The sequence below is a fragment of the Vanacampus margaritifer genome, chromosome 10, assembly GCF_051991255.1.
Source record: "Vanacampus margaritifer isolate UIUO_Vmar chromosome 10, RoL_Vmar_1.0, whole genome shotgun sequence".
Classification (NCBI taxonomy): Eukaryota; Metazoa; Chordata; class Actinopteri; order Syngnathiformes; family Syngnathidae; genus Vanacampus; species Vanacampus margaritifer.
In genome coordinates, this window is record NC_135441.1 from 10,195,001 (window position 1) to 10,213,071 (window position 18,071).

The following is an 18,071-nucleotide window of genomic DNA, read 5'->3' on the forward strand; positions in this document are numbered from 1 at the left end:
ACACATCCAACGTGAAGCAGAAGCGTAACAAGTAACTTCAGAGTCTTTCTTTTCAAGAGTAGCATTTAAATGCAAATAATTTGGACAGCATTTCAAAAGAAGGCTCTACATAGCAGAGGATGGTTTCTATCCATCGACCTCTGGGTTATGGGCCCAGCACGCTTCCGCTGCGCCACTCTGCTGTTTGTTGCAAGGGATCCTTACTCTGCTTACTTGAGAACACAGCCAACGTGAAGCAGAAACATTAACTTCACAGTCTGTATTTTCAAAAGCAACTTTTTACAGAAAGAATTTGGACAACATTTCAAAAGAAGGCTCTACATAGCAGAGGATGGTTTCGATCCATCGACCGCTGGGTTATGGGCCCAGCAGGAGAAACGTAACAAGTAACTTCAGAGCCTTTCTTTTCAAGAGCAAAATTTAAATGTGCTTACTTGAGAACACTTTTTTTAACGAGAAATTCTAAAGTAACTTGACAATCTTTCTTTTCAAGAGTAACATTTAAACAGAAAGAATGTGGACAACATTTTAAAAGTAAGCTCTACATAGCAAGGGATGATTTTGATCCATTGATCTTTGGTTAATAGGTGCAGCACGCTTATTCTCCGGCATTTTGCTGCTTTGTGCAGGGCATTATTACTGTGCTTACTTGATAACACTTTTCCAACGTGGCAAATTTCTCTTCCATTGAAAAAACTTGACAAGTTGTAACCACAATCTTTCTTTTAAAGAGTAACATTTAAACAGAAAGAACTTGGACAACATTTTAAAAGGATTCATAGGAAAGGATGGTTTTGATCTATCAACCTCTGAGTTATGGCCTGGTGTGGCACATCCTTACTGTGCTCTCTTTTCCAAAGAAGGAAGCCGTCGATCCCGGGAAGGACAGGGCAAGCACAACTCCCCCAGGGCCCCCCAGGCCGTGGCACCACCAGGGCAAAACCCGCGGGCCCTGCGGGGTCATCCGGTCGGAGAGCAAACCCAGGAGCCAGTAGAGCCGAAAGAGTGAAAGAGTGATTTTCTGTGCCACAAGCACAAACTCTAGATAGCAGAGATTCAATCCATCTACCTTTGGATTATGGGCCCAGCATGCGCCCTCTAGGCGACTCAGCTGCCACTTTGCATGGAGACATACTGTGCTTTCTTGAGAAGCGATTGAGCAAGTTCTAGGTCACAGAGTAGAAAATGCTCACTGGCCCAGCATGCTTCTGCTGCACCACTCAGCTAGCTCTTTTTCAGTTGGTACTGTGTTCTTTTGCCCTGAGCAAGTGTTGAGTCAGGTTCTTTAAGTTGAAGTGGACTAGGGGCATACCCCCCCCCCCCCCTCAGAAAAGGTACCCTGCGGTGCACTTTTTTTTCTGTGCTCATTCTCCCATCAACTCAGCACTCTGGGTGGAGCGTCCTTGAAATTAGGGCATTTCCTGACAAATCTGTCAGAAGTTGAACGCCCATTCTTCCAGAGATTTGAACATATTTTCTCCTATGCGCTCTCAAGGCAGTATTAAGGTCTAGTGCCCCTTGAAGGTGAAACATCTTATTGTACTTTTTGAGTCCATGCACAGGCAATGACTGTCACCGACCAACTCGACTAATTTGTGCTCTGACTGCCCACCACCTTCTCTACAACATTACAATGATGACCAAATGTCCATATTATACAAAGTATCATATTAATTAGTGAACAGATGAATTTGCACCAGTTAACTTTTTTTCCTTTACCATTGAGGAATAATTTAACATGCTGATGGGGCTTGGAGTTGAAGCGCCTGTCGCTCTTTTAAGATGTCATAAAACAATTATTAAAATGCTTTGCCTTGCGGTCGCTGGTTGGACACTCCCGTTTTAATTTTCCATAAATTAAAAAAAATTTGTATAAGCCACTGGAAGTTAAAAAAACTGATACCATTCATGGTTTTGGGGCCTATTTCTAACTTGGAGGACAAATAGTTGGGTTTCCGAGTAACATCACTGACTAATGCTGTACTACATAATGAACTAATTAAGCCTGAAGGTGGAACATCTAATAAGAGTAGCAGAGGATGGTTTAGCTGCTGCTGCGCCAATCTGCTGTCTTCGTGCTGCATTCTCTCTTGTCACTGAATATTTATTAGGTCATGCTAAAGTTCTTACCCGAAATGTTGAGGTCTTTGTCTTTCATGCAGAACTGGGCTGATGATATTATGCGATGTGGATTTAAAATGACACGATAATGAAAGAAGGCATACTTCCCAACATGAGGTACATTTGGGGAAAGAGTAATTTCTTTTGTCTCACAGCCAATAAGTTGATAGGTCATAACTTCCCAATTATATTATTTAGATAGCAAACTGATGTTTTACCAGCCCTTCACTGCAGCCACTTTCTCTTGCTATTATCGATGTGAGTCTTGCTGTCTTCTCTATTGTTTCTTCAGTAGTTGGAAAGCATGCTCTATTGGGTTCACTTCACTGAGATCACTCGACTGGCTTGGCAGTTGAAGAATATTCCACTTCTTTGCCTTCAGAATAAAAATTAAATCATTTTTTGGCATTTGGCTGAATGTGAATAGAAAGTGTACCTCACAATTTAACTTTCTATTTCTGTCAGCAATCACATCATCAATAAACATCACTGAGCCCATTCTGTGAGCATGCATGCATACAAGCCATGTTTGATACATAATATACTTTAAATAAGAATTTTGCTTTTCTTTCTCTATAATTTTCCCATCAATTCTTCTTTGCATAAGAAAACTGGAAAACCAAAAACTAACAGTAAAACCCACAATCTGTTCTTGTCCTGCATCCTGGGTAAAATCAGTGTCATAATGATATAATTTATAATAATGCATATTTAGCTTACACTGGAGTGAGCACTCACTCAAACCACACAACGGAAAGATATACAAAATAAACGAGATGTTTGTTTTTTTTTATTCAAATTTGACGGCTAAATAGGAATATTTTGTTTCGGAACAATAACAAAACAAGCCTGGTGAGAATATAAAATAATAATTGCTGAATGTAATTATGTTACACAAAATATTATGCTATGCATCAGTACAAATAATTTACTCTTTGTGAGCATAACTTGGGATTGTGTTTCAGCCATATCACTTCCAATCATGAAATGGAGGACCTTAACATCATTACCTTGTTTCGACCCCTATATTTACATCTCCATAGGTTTAAAAAATAATAATTTTAGAAAGACATAAAAGCAGTCCATTAGTTTTTTAAAAACACGTTCTGATGTGAGAAATTCTAAAAATATATCCATCAAATCATACCAAGTGTGAGCAAAACATATTTTATGCAATACATGCAGAATCAGAATCTGTAATCACAAGCCAAGTTTCGTCTGGATTTGATTTCACATTTGGCAACCATCAGAATTGAGTCGAACAAACTGTAAATAAGTAGATGTTCACTCATTGTCTTCCATATTATTTCATAGGTAATTAATCACTGAATATGATGAGAATTAATATTTTGACATTATTAATTGATCACCATATCTATTGTATCTTGTAATTGTTGTTTAGTCAAAAAGAAAGCATGAGTCATTTCTAATTCACACAGATCCATCTGTAATTAGACTGGTCTTATTAAAATTGCTCTTGCGTAATGATGGACGATGATCTCCAGAGGTCTTGGCTGCCAAGTGAGCACAACATTGCACTAATGTGAAAGAAAAAACACATTCAAATCAACATTATGCAATTTTCACAAAAAATAAACAAAGAGTGCAGTGCAGGACCTTACTGGATAATTTTGACAGGATTCAGTCAGACTTTATTAAATCTCTGTCTGCTTGCATGTGTATCACACCCTCTTTTCATTGCTAGTTTGGGACCATGTGCAAGCGGGCAAAGTGCTTCAGACAAGTGCAGCACCTCCTATTAAAGACAGTAAAAGATATGCACCCTGTGAGGCTTTTAACTGACAGTGAAAATAACTCAATTACTGTCTACTACGAACGCTTTACACTAACAATCTCTCAGATGCACTTTCTGCCTTTTTAATTGACTTCTCTCACTATCCTTTCAGAAAATCCTGCCCAGTTGCCAATCTGAAGCTCTGGTCGTCCTCCCCGACCAGAGTGGACAACTGCACCCTGACGTGAAGAGCAACATGACCCAGGAGGGGCAGGCTTTGCCGTCGCCCACCCCATCAGAGAACCCAGCTGAGCCCTTCTCAAGTACCGACAATCTGCCTACGGAGGCTCTGAACCACACAGGGCAAGACAAGGCTGGTGCAGAGGTGAAGGAAGACATCGAGCAGAGAAAGGAAGAGGAGATCGGTGAAGGAGGGGAGGCACACTTTCATGCTGACGGGAGGGCAGAAATAAAGACAGAGGGAGGAGAGGATGATTTGAAAGCAAGTGCTGAGATCCATGATCAACCGACAGACGGAGGGGAGGAGGAAGAGAGGGATGCGGCAAACGGGGAGGAATGCAGAAATGATGAGGTGAACTCAACCAGGGAGGAGGGAACACATGCTGCAGATGAGATGAAAGAAGACAAGGTGGGGGGAAAGGATGAAGAGATGCGACCACGCACAGAGGACCAAGAAACTCAGCCCCAGCAAACAGGACGGTTAGTTCCACAACTCTTCACCTTGTCCTGACAATTACACTGTCGCTATTTCAATGTTAAGATGCTCACGCAAGAAGTTTAAGATGGATGACATAGGATAAATATATGACTCACAGTTCCTTCAACTTCTAGTGCTTGGGTCAGATGAGGCTTAGTGCACTGAAATCACCACAACTGAATCTGTTTTTGGCAGAGCATCCACTTGCACAGAGCATCACATAAGCTGTTTATCAACCTTTTTGAATCAGCTTTAATATCCTTAAACAGCACAACAATATCATACACACTGTATAGTATCATTTCTATGAGTGGGAAAAACTATATTTACGATTGAAATATGCCGTAACCGGCAGCCATATACTGTCGGTCAGGGATGGGCAGGGTTAGATGATAGGACATAATCAGATGTATGACAAAAATGCTATTTTAGATATGGACAAAATATATGCATATGTGCCAAATACATGCTCTTAATATATTTCAAATTTCATGATACATTTCTCAATGCACGCATAAACGATCCACTATCCTAACCCAAGCAAACATCAAAATAAGTTATAACCACATACGTAATGCGATTTTTGTATTTCCCAGTGCTAAAGACTTTCTTGCATAAAAATAACCATTCAAGGATGGTTGAATAGCAACCCAACATAAAGTGCAAGCATTTATTTTGTGCATTTTCTCACAAAAGTCAACTCACAATTTTTTATTATTATTGATGTACTATGTTTGTCATGCATATCATTGTAAATCCACCCCAAAAAAAAAAAAAAATAAATAAATATATATATATATATATATATATATATATATATATATATATATATATATATATATATATATATTAGGCCCCCACATGTTGTATAGGGCAGTAGACCAGGTCTAAGTGCAACTAAGGTATGTCTGCCATCTAGTGTTGAATGGTGAAATTATAACTTAAAACTACCGTAGATGTATATTCGTTAGGTAGCCACAAATTCGCATATTCACAGATTTTTTTTCCATTTTTTAAATATCTTTTGATACGTTCTTTTCCCACACTCAGCCCACGTTTTCCATGAGAGATGGATGTATATTGAATGTGTATCAGCATTTTCTGAAGAATTATGTTTGTTTGTTAAAAAATATAAAAACATGTCTATTTTAAATTATATATATATATATATATATATATATATATATATATATATATAAACAGTATATATATTTTTGGGTGGTGGGGGTTGGGTCAGAGTCTGGTCCGGGATCGCACGCAACCCTGCAACCCGCGGGCTGCCAATTGCTAATTTCTGTTGTCGGTGTATAATGAGATCTAAGTGTTGTATGAAAGTTCTGACCGTACAGATAAATTGCTCTGTTATAGAGATATTAATTCACAACATTGTTGTGGTAAAGTTTTATTGTGGTTTGAAACAGATTTTTCCCTTGTATAAATTAGAACGGCTGCAGTGCATTTCTACACAACTGCAAAGTACTTCAGTAATTATTGAAATATAATTAAATTGTTTAAATGACAGTGTCAATTAAAACTGAGTTATTAGACTTCCCCCCAAGTATTGTTTTGGATCTTGTAAAACTATACTGGCATACTTAGTTTTGTATCTGGTGACTAATATATGCTGAACATTTTTAATAGTAAAATGTAATACTTTGAAATCCTTTAAAAAACAACAACAAAAAGGCTCAAAAGAAGTCAAAATATTAGTAACAGGGAAGTAGGAATGTGCTTTCAGCTATTCATAAAATGGTTTCTTCAGTTTTCATTGTAGCCATATGTGTATGTTTGACTACAAAATAATTCCAGGGGTCCATTTCACAAAGCATGTTCAACAAACACTGAGACTAACCCTGAACAGCGAGTTAACATACACTGAGAAAGGAAACTCTGCGTTTTCGGTTCCAGGACAGCTGATTTGAGGTAGTTTTATCAACGCAGAGTAGTTTCACCTGGAGTTAGCACTACACTAAAAAGACCACATCAATAGAGCCCCGATTCGTCGAGTCACCATGGCAAGGGAGAAGCAGAGCAAAAAGTCGCCGCAGTGGACTGAATGAATGAGGAAATGAAATGTCGTGTGTGGCTGAAAGGATGCGGGGACAGGGAAAAACTTGAGGTTCATTGTGAAAAACCTGCTACCGACCAGGTTAGGTTCATGGACACTGTTACTACGGTAAATGACCAAGAGCTTTAATGACCTCTTTTTATGAAACAGGCTAGAGTTACCTCGTTTCCTCTTGTCTCAATTACCTCCCTTTCTGAAACGGAAGACACAGAGTTTGCCACATTTCAGGGTTTCTTGACCCAGGGTTCTCGCTAAACCTGCTTTGTGAACTAGACCCCAGCACGGCAATGGAATGATCTAATCTGCCTGATGATGCAATCACATGCGAAATATGTTTTTCTCTTCTTCATTTTGATGCAGATTAACAAATGGGATAAACGGGAATCAAGATGAGGACGGAGGTGGCCAAGGGGACTTTGAAGAATACGAGGGCGGGCCTCATATACATTTAGACACTTTTAGCTCTGACTTTGAAACCACTGTGGAGCAGGCTGACACAGAAGTGGAGGAGGAGGAGGAGGAAGATGTGCCAAAAGAAGGAAGTGGGAAAAGAAACCAGGACAGTTTCAGTTCAGCGTTTGAGCAAATTGTTGAGCAGGTGCAAGAGAAAGAAGAGGACGAACAGGAGACGGGGTTAGAAGAAGAGAGACAAAAAGCTCAGGTGGACAACAGAGACGGCTTCAGCTCTACGTTTGAGCGCATCGTGGAATCTGCCTTGCTGAGAGGCGGGACCTGTTACAGCAGTTTGGACTCTCTGGACGTGCTGTCGCTCACCGACGAGACTGACAGCTGCGTCAGCTTTGAAGCGCCACTGACACCGCTCATCCAACAGAGGGCTTTCTTACAAGGCCCCGAGCCTCTTGAGCTGGAGCTGGCAACTGTTCAAGAGCAGGAAGGGGCTGAGGCTGGACCAGATGCCCCGACCGATGGACCCAGGGGTGGGGATGGTACTGGGGATGGAGCTGGGGCTGTAGCAGGAATAGGAGGAAGCCCACTGAGGACCACCATACCAGGAAGCAGGTCAGAGTTTGTTCTAAGTCAGCCTGGACGCTGGGCCATCCCCAATGGATACCATACGGACTCCCAGGAAGCCATGGAGACACGTGGAGCCATGCACAACTCTGTCAGGTAAGAAGATGTATTTACCGTTACAGGTAGAACTGTGTTGAAAGACATTTTTTAATGAGACATGATATTTAATAAGATGACACATATGGATATGTTCTTTATTAATATATTTTTTGAATCAGTCTCTCTCATGTTGCTAAATAAGAGACTCTTTATTGGGATATAAAGATCCTTCTTTAAAATTATTTGTCATTGTTGGAAAATGTATGTATCAAAAGTACTAGTGATATTAATAAGAGCAGAGAAGTGTGCTGTTATAGTTTCCAGATTTCTTTCTCAAATCAAGCATTTTGAAAAACAAAACAACATTATATTTTTACAGAAAACTAAAATACAGATTTGCTGGCAGACTTCACCAGTTACTAAGACATGTTAGAAGCTTCATAGAGATCCTGACGTTTACTTTCTATGACCTTGACTGAACCAGCAGGTGGCGTGAGGTTGCACGGGAGGCAGTGTGGTGAGGCAGCTTGAGGAACGAGTGTCTGTCATTTCTGGTTACTCCAATTTACAGTAAACGTAGAAGCAAAGTTAGCCAAAACTTCAGTACAGTACACTTACTTTATAGAGGAGACAACGACGCAAACAGGAATATTCCACTAAAAAAATAAATCATAGCTCCTGTATAATGGTGGAATCACCCTCCCTCACTTGCTAAAGTTGGGACTGGGTTAGAATTAACGCTACAAAAATCTGAAATTAATTAAATACAAATTAGACTGCCTGCGATTGGCTGGTGACCAATTCAGGGTGCATCTACATAAGGGAGGGATAGGCTCCAACAAGCCTGGATGAGGATTTTACAGATGACTCTTACTTCTATTTACAGCTGACCACCTTCATTTATTATTTTTCTCTGCCTTCTACCAAGAGACTCCAAGTGGTTGTTTGCTATGCAGCCTGATCATAATTATTTCTGACAATTAATGGTTTTAAAAATATAATAAAATAAATCATACAAAGTACAGTATACCAACGACTAGCTGTGTTGACAATTAATAAATCTTTAAATAGTCAGTTGCCCTGCGATTGGCTGGCAACCAGTTCTACTGCCCGAAGACAACTGGGATAGGCTCCAGCACCCTCACAACCCTTGTGAGGTATAAGTGGTTCAGAAAATGGATGGATTGTCAGTTGACAAAAATATCATCATCTGACTTTTTTTTTTAATTCCTTTGAACATTTCTTAAGCCATTCCTCATAAAATATAATGGCACATCTTAAGTAAATTGCCACATAGTCATACAATTTAAACTCTGAATATTATCAGTGTTTACTTACAGATTTTTTGTTTGTTTGTTTGTTTGTTTTTTACACTTGTCATTTAGTAAATAATTTTGGTTTTATGATGGCATGTGTTCAGACCTGGATGTTTTTTTCTTCTTTTCACAAATCTGAAAAAATCGGGGGGAGACCAGTGCTCTCTCTTGAACACAGTTTTATAGTAACAGAAATACACAATAACAAAAATGCACCTTCCATCATAACCATCGCTAGAATAGATTTTACGCTGTAGATTAGATAACGTTTATTAGTCCCACAATGGGGAAAAGTGCAAATTCTAATTTAAGTCTGATGTGTTTTTAATGCTTTAGGCCAAAGGTGTCAAACATACGGCCCGCGGGCCAGATCAGGCCCGCAAAGGGATTTAATTCGGCCCGCAAGATGATTTTGTAAAGTAAAAAAAAAGAAAGAAAGAGTAATATCCTACCAATTAATCAGCCGGTCACAATCAAACCATATAAATTTGTAATTTCACAAGCAATCCTCAGATGAGCAATGCAACTTTTACAACAGAATTGCTATGGATGTTGTCATTTTACATGCAATTTAAAGTTAATTTAAACAAAAAATACATAGACCAATATAAATTGAACACAAATGTGCTGAATAAAAAATACATTCAATTTAAACATAACTTCATTAATGGCACCACACAACGCATTCTGTGAACAATATACAGGTACTGTATATGCAAAATAGGTAGATACAACCCGCCCGGAACTCATATGGGCAAAGTGTTGCCGTGTTTCATTTGCATTCCTGTTATTTTTTGGAACAATATATTTACAGTTGCGGCACGCAATTTAGGCAAATAATTGATGGCATTTTTTTTTTATTATATACAATGATTTTACCAATCCAGCCTACTTGGTAATATATTTTCCTCCACATGGCACCTAAGCTAATATGAGTTTGACACCCCTGCTATAGACTCTAGTACAGACTGGCAAATAGAGTCACCTCCAAAAGTATTGGAACAGCAAGGTCAATTCATTTGTTTTTGTTGTTGCCTTCATCTGGCCAAGTCAATAACTGGACCTTAACTCAATAGAGCATGCGTTTTACCTCCTGAATTGGAGACTGAATGGAGAAACCCCCTGAAGAAAAAATAACTGAAAGAGTCTGCAGTAAAGGAATGCAAAAGCATTTCATTTGACAAATGCAACATGTCTGGTGAAGTCAAATGGGTCGCAGGCTTGATTCAGTTATCGCAAGAAAGGGTTATGCCACCAAATATTAAATGCTATTCATGTTAATTGAATGTCTGTTCCAATACTTTTGTTCACTTGAAAAGTGGGTGGGTTCAAACAAAAGGCCCTGAGTTTTTTTTTCTTTCATAAAAGCCGGAATTCTAAACTTTTGTCTCATGTTCATCTTTTGATCTGAAACCCAAAATGTCTTCAGTATACAACAAAAACAAAATAATTGACTTTGCCATACCAATACTTTTGGAGGGGACTGTTGTGTATCAATGGATGTATCATTTTTTTTTAGCCATCTAATGCAAAGGCCCAAGAACCAGTGGGTATCACTCACTCACTTTAATGACCTTAAAAGTACTAACAATGTCTGAAGAACACAGATGAGTGCTACTGAAGGGGGCTCTGCTAACAGGAACCATATGACGAGAGCCACGTTGTAACCTAAACTATGGTACTAGCACGGCTGTTTGTTTTGCCCGCACACATTCGTCCCCCACACTGCCCCCACTAGCGTTTCTACAGTTACAGATCGGCTGGAATGCCAAATAGATGCACAGACCTCTGACATGATCTCCCCTGCTAACTGGTGGGATTTGTTTTCCAGACTCTGCTGGTACTTCCACAGCTCAGTAAGCTTTGATAAGATGATGCGGGTCCAATCCCCCCCCCCCCATCTACAGATGTTGTGCTTTAGGCAAAGGCTTGCTTCCTGGCCAGCAGTGCCAAGCTGAAAGAGCTATTGTTTATGCAATGACATCATCGTCTTCAGCTTTCCTCTACCCAGCAGGCTCTACGCGTGCGTGTGCTTGTGTGTGTGTGTGTGTATGAGAGATTATTGCCCCTCTGTGCTAGCTGCCTTGCCACACATTTGACCAATTAAATCTAGAGTGGATACATCTGGTGGGGTAGTTTTAAAGATGGTGTCTATTTCATAATCAACCAGTCACTGATGGCTATGCAACAAACGTTTGGGGATATCAAAGAGGGATTTAACTTGGCCAACTATTATAGTGCAAGTCAATAGAATCTTATATTATTTGTGCAGAACAATTATAACACTAGAGATATTCTTGAAGCCACTCTTCTTTTGTGGAATTTAAGACCCTAAGGAAAATGTTGGCGTCCTTTTTTTGTGACTCACAGCATCTGCAAAGCAGATGTGAGGAAAAGCAAATATTTCCCCTGCAATGTAACTTCTTGTTGTCCTCTTCTGTTCCGGCCTCATCCGCCCTATTGGATAGTCTGGCAACCACCCAGGGTCACCAAGATAAGTAGTCTTTATTTAGGCAAAGTCCATCTATAGAACAGCTTACTCAAACTGTTGGCACTGTTGTCTCAATTATCAATAATAATAATAATAATAATTGTATTTATTTATTATTATTTTTATTATTATTTTTATTATTATTTTTATTATTATTTTATTTATTATTTTATTTTATTTTATTTTTATTTATTTTTATTTTTATTTTTATTTTTATTTTTATTTTTATTTTTATTTTTATTTTTATTTTTATTTTTATTTTTATTTTTATTTTTATTTTTTTTTTTATTATTATTATTATTTTTTTTATTTTTTTATTTTTATTTATTTTTATTTTTTATTTTTATTTTTATTTTTTTTTTTTTTTTTATTTTTTAAAGGTATGCAGTAAATCTTCCAGTATTTTATGTGAGTGGTTTACTGGCTTAATTAGTGCAAACATGTAATATGTCTATTCATAAAAGACTTCCCAACATGAGTACACATTTTCATTGCAGGTCAGCACAGTACAACGTATAAAATTTGGCATAACAGGAGGATTTTTTGTGAACAAACACTGGCAAGCATCGTTGATGCTTTCTTGCCTTTCATTGTTCTAACCAGGCTCCATGCAGTAAAGTAGACAACAGCCCCCCTGGGCATATATAAAACACTTGCGAGCATTGCAGATGTTTTGTCGTGAGCTTTTCGGCACATGGAAATACAAAGTGAAGGGTACATTTCAAGGTCGATCTTGTAAACTACTGAGGAGCTCAGGTTTACTATTTCATCAATCCGATTACACCACACTGAGAAATCCTTCACACAGACAGCTAATATGAACCTGAAGATGTGCGGTTTACTCATCTACATGTGTACAGCATCTGTGGCTGCACATTTGCATGCAAGCACGCCTTTCACAGTGTGTCTGTGCTGGAAACATGCTGCGAGTGTGTTCCTCCCCCCCCCCGTTTAGGCCTACCAGATCTAAGCCTATGCACAGCAGAAAAAAAAAAAAAGACAAGAGCATTTGATTCCCATATGAGAGAGCCTGGAGAACTAATCTCTTACACGGATGCCGTCATATGAAGACCCCGGTGTGCATTAAAGGCACGTACGCTAGTGCATGTGCAAATAAAATTGTAAATAGTGGAGACAAATATATGACCTCATATCTCTCCTTGTGCTGTTACAAATACATTCACAAATGCATATTAACGGATGACACTACTAGATTCAAACCTTTAATGTGATTCGATAGCGTGGCAAAACCATCCTGCACATTATCCCCTCCTGGCTCTCTGTTAATGATACAGATACACACACGCATACACACGTACACTGACAGGAATAGCTAGGCACTCACACACAAGCAGTAATACATACAAATTCTGCTGCATCCTCCCCACAGGCTCACACACACAGTCGCTGAATCATCTTAGCACTGACAGATTTATTCGTGTCTATTTATAGCTGCAGTCTGTGTGTTTCACACACATCGTGAAGTCTCACTGTAACAATAACAGGTTTGCATGAGTTGCATATCTTCCACACATGCTTCTCTCTTTGTGTCTGACTTCTAATGAGTCAACATTTACAAGAGATTTGTGCCTGCTTTTAGCATTTGATGTTAAATTCAGACACAATTCATGGACAGCAAGGAAGTTTGACTTTGTTTTAATTAATTAATCTCTGTGCAGGGTGGATCATAGGGTAGATCCCATTCAATGACCGTGTGAATCAAAGTGTGATTGGTTGTCTATATCATTAGTTTTTATTTGTTTTGACTTGTGTTTTTGTGACTTCAATTAGTTTTAATTCGATTTTAGAGAAACTTTCTTCATTTTTATTAAAAAAAAAAAATAATCCACACTTTTATTTGTTTTTTCTTAGTTTTAGCATTAGTTTCAGTTTAAAAAAATATTATATGGACTTTCGGTTGAATACAAGATTAAAAAAAGGTCACTAAGTATTGTGTACTAATAAAGTAAAGTAAGCTATAATCATCAAATGACTGTTTGACCTTCCTTCTTCTATACGGATTAAAATAAATACACTTGAAATGAGCTCTGAAAGCTCACGTATGATATTAATTGACAAAGATGAAAACAAAGATGAAAACATTTTCGCTAAAATTAAAGTTAATTTTCAAAACGTAAGATGTAGTTTCAGTTAGTTTTCTTTTTTTTTCTAAAATCATTTTCATTTCATTAACGAAAATGTTTTTTCCAATTTTTGTTTTAGTTATTGAGTTCGTTTTTGTGCTACACCTTGGAACTAGCAGGTTTTTTATAGCTGCAATTTCAAATAAACATGACAATATGAGTTTGAAATCTCATTCAATCTGCACCACTTTAAATCCATAGAAGTTCTAAACATTACCATTTCAAATTGAAACGTGCTAATGCTAATGAGTGACTGTACTGCCGGAAATAGGGAAGGGGCAGCTATTGCAATGCATTCTGGGACTAGCACCAGTACATGCACCGCACAGGTTATACATTTATGCATCACGCCATGGTTTATTTTAAGTGTTTGAAGACAATAATAAAAAAATAATAATTGAAGGGCTTAAGCAAGTTTAAATGCAACTTTGTTAGAATTATTTTCTTGTATTGTCATTACATGATCAATATTCATAAAGTATTTCAGTTATGTCCTGTTCACATGTTCAAATGTGGATTAAACTGGGGTCATAATGTTTTTATTATGCTCTGTGTCCTTTTCCTGGTTTGAAGCCATTTCTAATAAAGTCACTGGAAAGAGTGAGTGCTTTGACTAATGGAGCCTTTCCAGTGGACGCCTACATTAGCAATCCGCTAAGTCATCCTCTGGTTAGCTGCCATGAGAAGATGACATCTGTCCTGCACTCGCTGTTTGTGAAAGGCTTGAGCAAATGACAAAGGTTATCCATGAGTCGTGGAACTTTGTTTGCAAAATGATCAAAGAAAAAAAAAACATTCTAGTGTTGGTGTGTTGGACCAACAGTATTCACCTGCAAACTATAGCAAGGCATGAAACAGATTGCTCCTAAATACCATTTAACAGTCCATCATTGTTGCATCGCTATTCTTATCTGCTCTAATATTTCTGACTTTCCACCTGCTTTTCTATCATCTGTTACTTTTTTCCTTCTTTCCACATGACCAGAAAGAGGAAGGGGTGCATGCAACGGTGTGTCAGCATGTTTTCCTGTGTTTGGTGGCTGCTGTAGTTTGACAATGGCATTTCATCATGTATATATTAAGGCTAGAGATGAGCATTTACTGCATTTCCTTCATTGATGATAGAAAAATGACCAATCATTTCAAATGTTATATTCATATATTCTGTATAAAATAACGACCAAATCAATAACCAAGGAATGTTTTCCTGACGGATTGGCTTAACCAACAGTCAGTTACACATGTAGAATTCATAATGATCAATTGATTAACATTTTATTATGTCCATGTTTAATTTATATGTATTGTAACCTCAGTGCAATCAATTTGGAGAAATTTGGAGGTAGCATGGTGTCACAGTGCATCCGCACTGCTAGAAAATACAAAGAAAAAGAAAGAATCGTTGTAGAAGAAGAAATTGAAGGAAGCAGCTAACTGTGTAACTACATTGCGGCTGCAACGCTTCTCTTTGTGATTATTATTGTTGTGAGTGCCCTTTTTGACACCAAACACAATCAGTAGCTCCTCGATTTGTGTTGAACTTCTGACCGCTTCTTAATGGGCGATTGTTCCATTTCCGGGCTATGGCCAGTCTACTGTCAATGAAGCTCCTCCCCTAACTTCAACATAGCTCCTTGGATGGCATCAAAGTGCAATACAAGAACAAAAACAGCAAACAGTTGAGTTTCCAAAGAGTGGGAATAGGCTCCAAAAACAAGCTGGGTGAATTTGCTTGTAGCGACTCAAATAGATACTGCTGCTACTCTGTACTAGAACCACATTTCTCCACTTTTCCCCAATTTTAATTTCTCTTCTTATAATATCGCACATTGCAAATACAGTACAACAATTTAAGACCAAAATCCACGACGTGCTGAAGTGATGTGCGGTCTCAGAGGAAGTTGAGCAGGAGCCATATTGTACAGAACCTCGAGGATCATCAGACCTTACATCAGGAAAAGTCTCTCCGGTGTTCTGCTCCGCCCCCACATCCTCTCCAGCGGAGTTTACAGACAGCCAAGAAACTTCTAGGGGGAAAAAATATCCAAATTTATTCCCCGCCCGTTGACAGTATGGCGGAATAACACAGCTACGTATCATTCGTAGGCTGTACTTATATGAGAGCGGACTTCCGCTCGACTACACTAACATTCGGACTTGGCTGCAGTGAAATAACCAAACGGACCCATGCAGATTTGAGTGAGAGCCGCCGGATGATGTGTCGGTCGGACATCGCGCCTTTGACCAGTCATTTCCCTGATCTGAAACGATGTGGAAAGAGGAATATGATGTTCACTTCGATTTTTTACTGCAACTCCTGTAAGTTGAATGTTTTTTTTTTCGAGTGCAATGGAAGCTTTTACTGTCGAATTGGCGATTTTGCAGCGTAGCAAAGTGGAAAGTGTGAGCCGGCGTTGCAAGGAAAATGACTCAAACTCGTAATATTTAATGATGAATATCACTATTTGCATATCTTTCAGTCGCATTTAGGCGGATTCTGATGGCATCTTACCTAATTGTGCGCAGCCCAATAATTAAACAGAATAATAAGCTTGAAATGTCTTCTTCTTCTTTATTTTTTTGTTGTTATACTTTTTTTTGCCTTGAAATTATAACATTATCCTGCAAGTGTCTGCTATTAATTGCCCTAAAACGGTGTATTTAGCCGATTGAAATACGTTATCTTCATGAACGTACCCTGACCCGTAGTCTGGCCACCAATTTGATAAATCAATATGAGCTAACTCTTTACACAAAATGGTAACCTTTGTTGATGAAACAGTAGTTTAAAGGTATACACAACAGTTTTTTTTGTATATATCATATCCGCAATCCTCATCAGGTAAAACATGCTGAAACACAATAGCACAGACACAAAAGCGTTGCTGTTATGTACTGTACCTTGGTGAACCACAATTGAACAATGACACGCCAGAATTTCATAATTTTTGATTACCCCTCATGCCGCCATGCAGGTGACTTTGTCTCACTCGCACTCCCACTCATGCTTACACATATAAACATACCGTAGAGGCAGACAACTTAGGTGTTTGTGCAACACTAAAGAGATTAGGTGAGTCACTGGCATGCACCATCATGTTTACTGTGTCTAACAATGACACAAATATTTTAAGACAGACTGAAGCCCTCAGTGAGCAGATATAAAGAAACTGTGCATATACAGTCAAATACTATTGTCTACCTCACATCCATGCTATTTAGTGTAGTGTTATGAACAGTCTAGCACTGGGATCAGCGACCTTTTTGAAAGTGAAAGCTACTTCTTGGCAACAGATTAGATTAATGCAAAGGCCTACCATTTTGATACACACTTTTGAAATGATAAATTGGCTCAAATTAACTTAAGTTGTGAATATTAATAATCAATATTAAGACACAGATCATGTTAATGATTTAACAAGGTAAACATGCAACACTTTATTTCTAGGAATTTTTGCAAGTGTTTACATTTTCAGATGACAATTTTTACAACATTCCTAGGAAATCACAATCTCTCATCACTGGTGAGTGACAGTGGTGACACATGGTATAGCACTTTTTTTTTTGCACTATAAATGTAATTGGAATGATTTTGCTGAGTCTACTGAATTAATTTGGTTCGACAAATGCAAATTAACTCCAAACAAACAATTGATGATATTTTGCAAAGTATTCCAGGCTTCTTCTTTTTTTTTTTTTTTTTTTTTTTAAGTATGTAAAAACTCTTCCCAAGTTTGTTTGAATATGTATTTCTGCAAAGACATTCATCCTCCCTGCTGTACAGGAAGCATCTTAATCAGATCCCCCCCAACCAACTCGATTGGCTGCCCTTCAACACATAACTGTTCTAATGGTTTCACACTTCCGGATATAACATCTGCCCACCCTGTCCCTAAGGATGAGCCTAGAACCCTCCACGTGAAAGGAATTTTGGCAGATAACAATCTGTACTTTAATTTGGGGTAGTGAACGTCACGCCTTATGCTTGATGGATTAATGTGAACATGGGAGTGGTGTTGTTGAGGGCATCGGCTCCTATAGTATCCCAGTGATAAGCGGTTCAAGGTAGTGGGCATTATGGAAAATAATTAATGTCTTATTTAATCAGCCAAGAAAAGAAAATATAACCTTGGATGTAGCACGATTGTCAGGGGCCTTGGATTGGGTCACAGCAAAGGCTTAGTCAGCTCCTGTAGCCTGCAGTATGTGAAAGGAGGGCAATGGAAATATTTGTTGGTTTATTAAGTCTTGGTGTCAGTCTCTATTCACATGGCAGGTTTTGAGTTTTTGACGAGCAGCACAATTGAGCCTGGCAGCCGTTTCGACTTCATGTGGGACGCAGCCCCTGGCTTCCGCTGTATCCATGGTAACTGGCAAATCCCAAACGATAATGGCGAGTAATGTATT

The 18,071-nt window shown here is 38.5% G+C and overlaps 1 protein-coding gene across 2 annotated transcripts in view; it reads left to right on the forward strand.

The window, feature by feature from the left end:
• The window catches only part of psd2 (pleckstrin and Sec7 domain containing 2), a 42,853-nt gene that overhangs the window by 10,197 nt on the left and 14,585 nt on the right, over window positions 1–18,071 (forward strand). The window contains exons 2-3 of one of the 2 annotated variants that reach the window (XM_077577211.1): window positions 4,029–4,576; window positions 7,003–7,770. In XM_077577211.1, the coding sequence (XP_077433337.1) occupies window positions 4,113–4,576; window positions 7,003–7,770 (1,232 nt within the window). In that variant the 5' untranslated portion in view covers window positions 4,029–4,112. Of the gene's footprint in view, window positions 1–4,028; window positions 4,577–7,002; window positions 7,771–15,710; window positions 15,984–18,071 lie in introns of those variants that run through there. The other variant, XM_077577212.1, reaches the window with a different exon arrangement.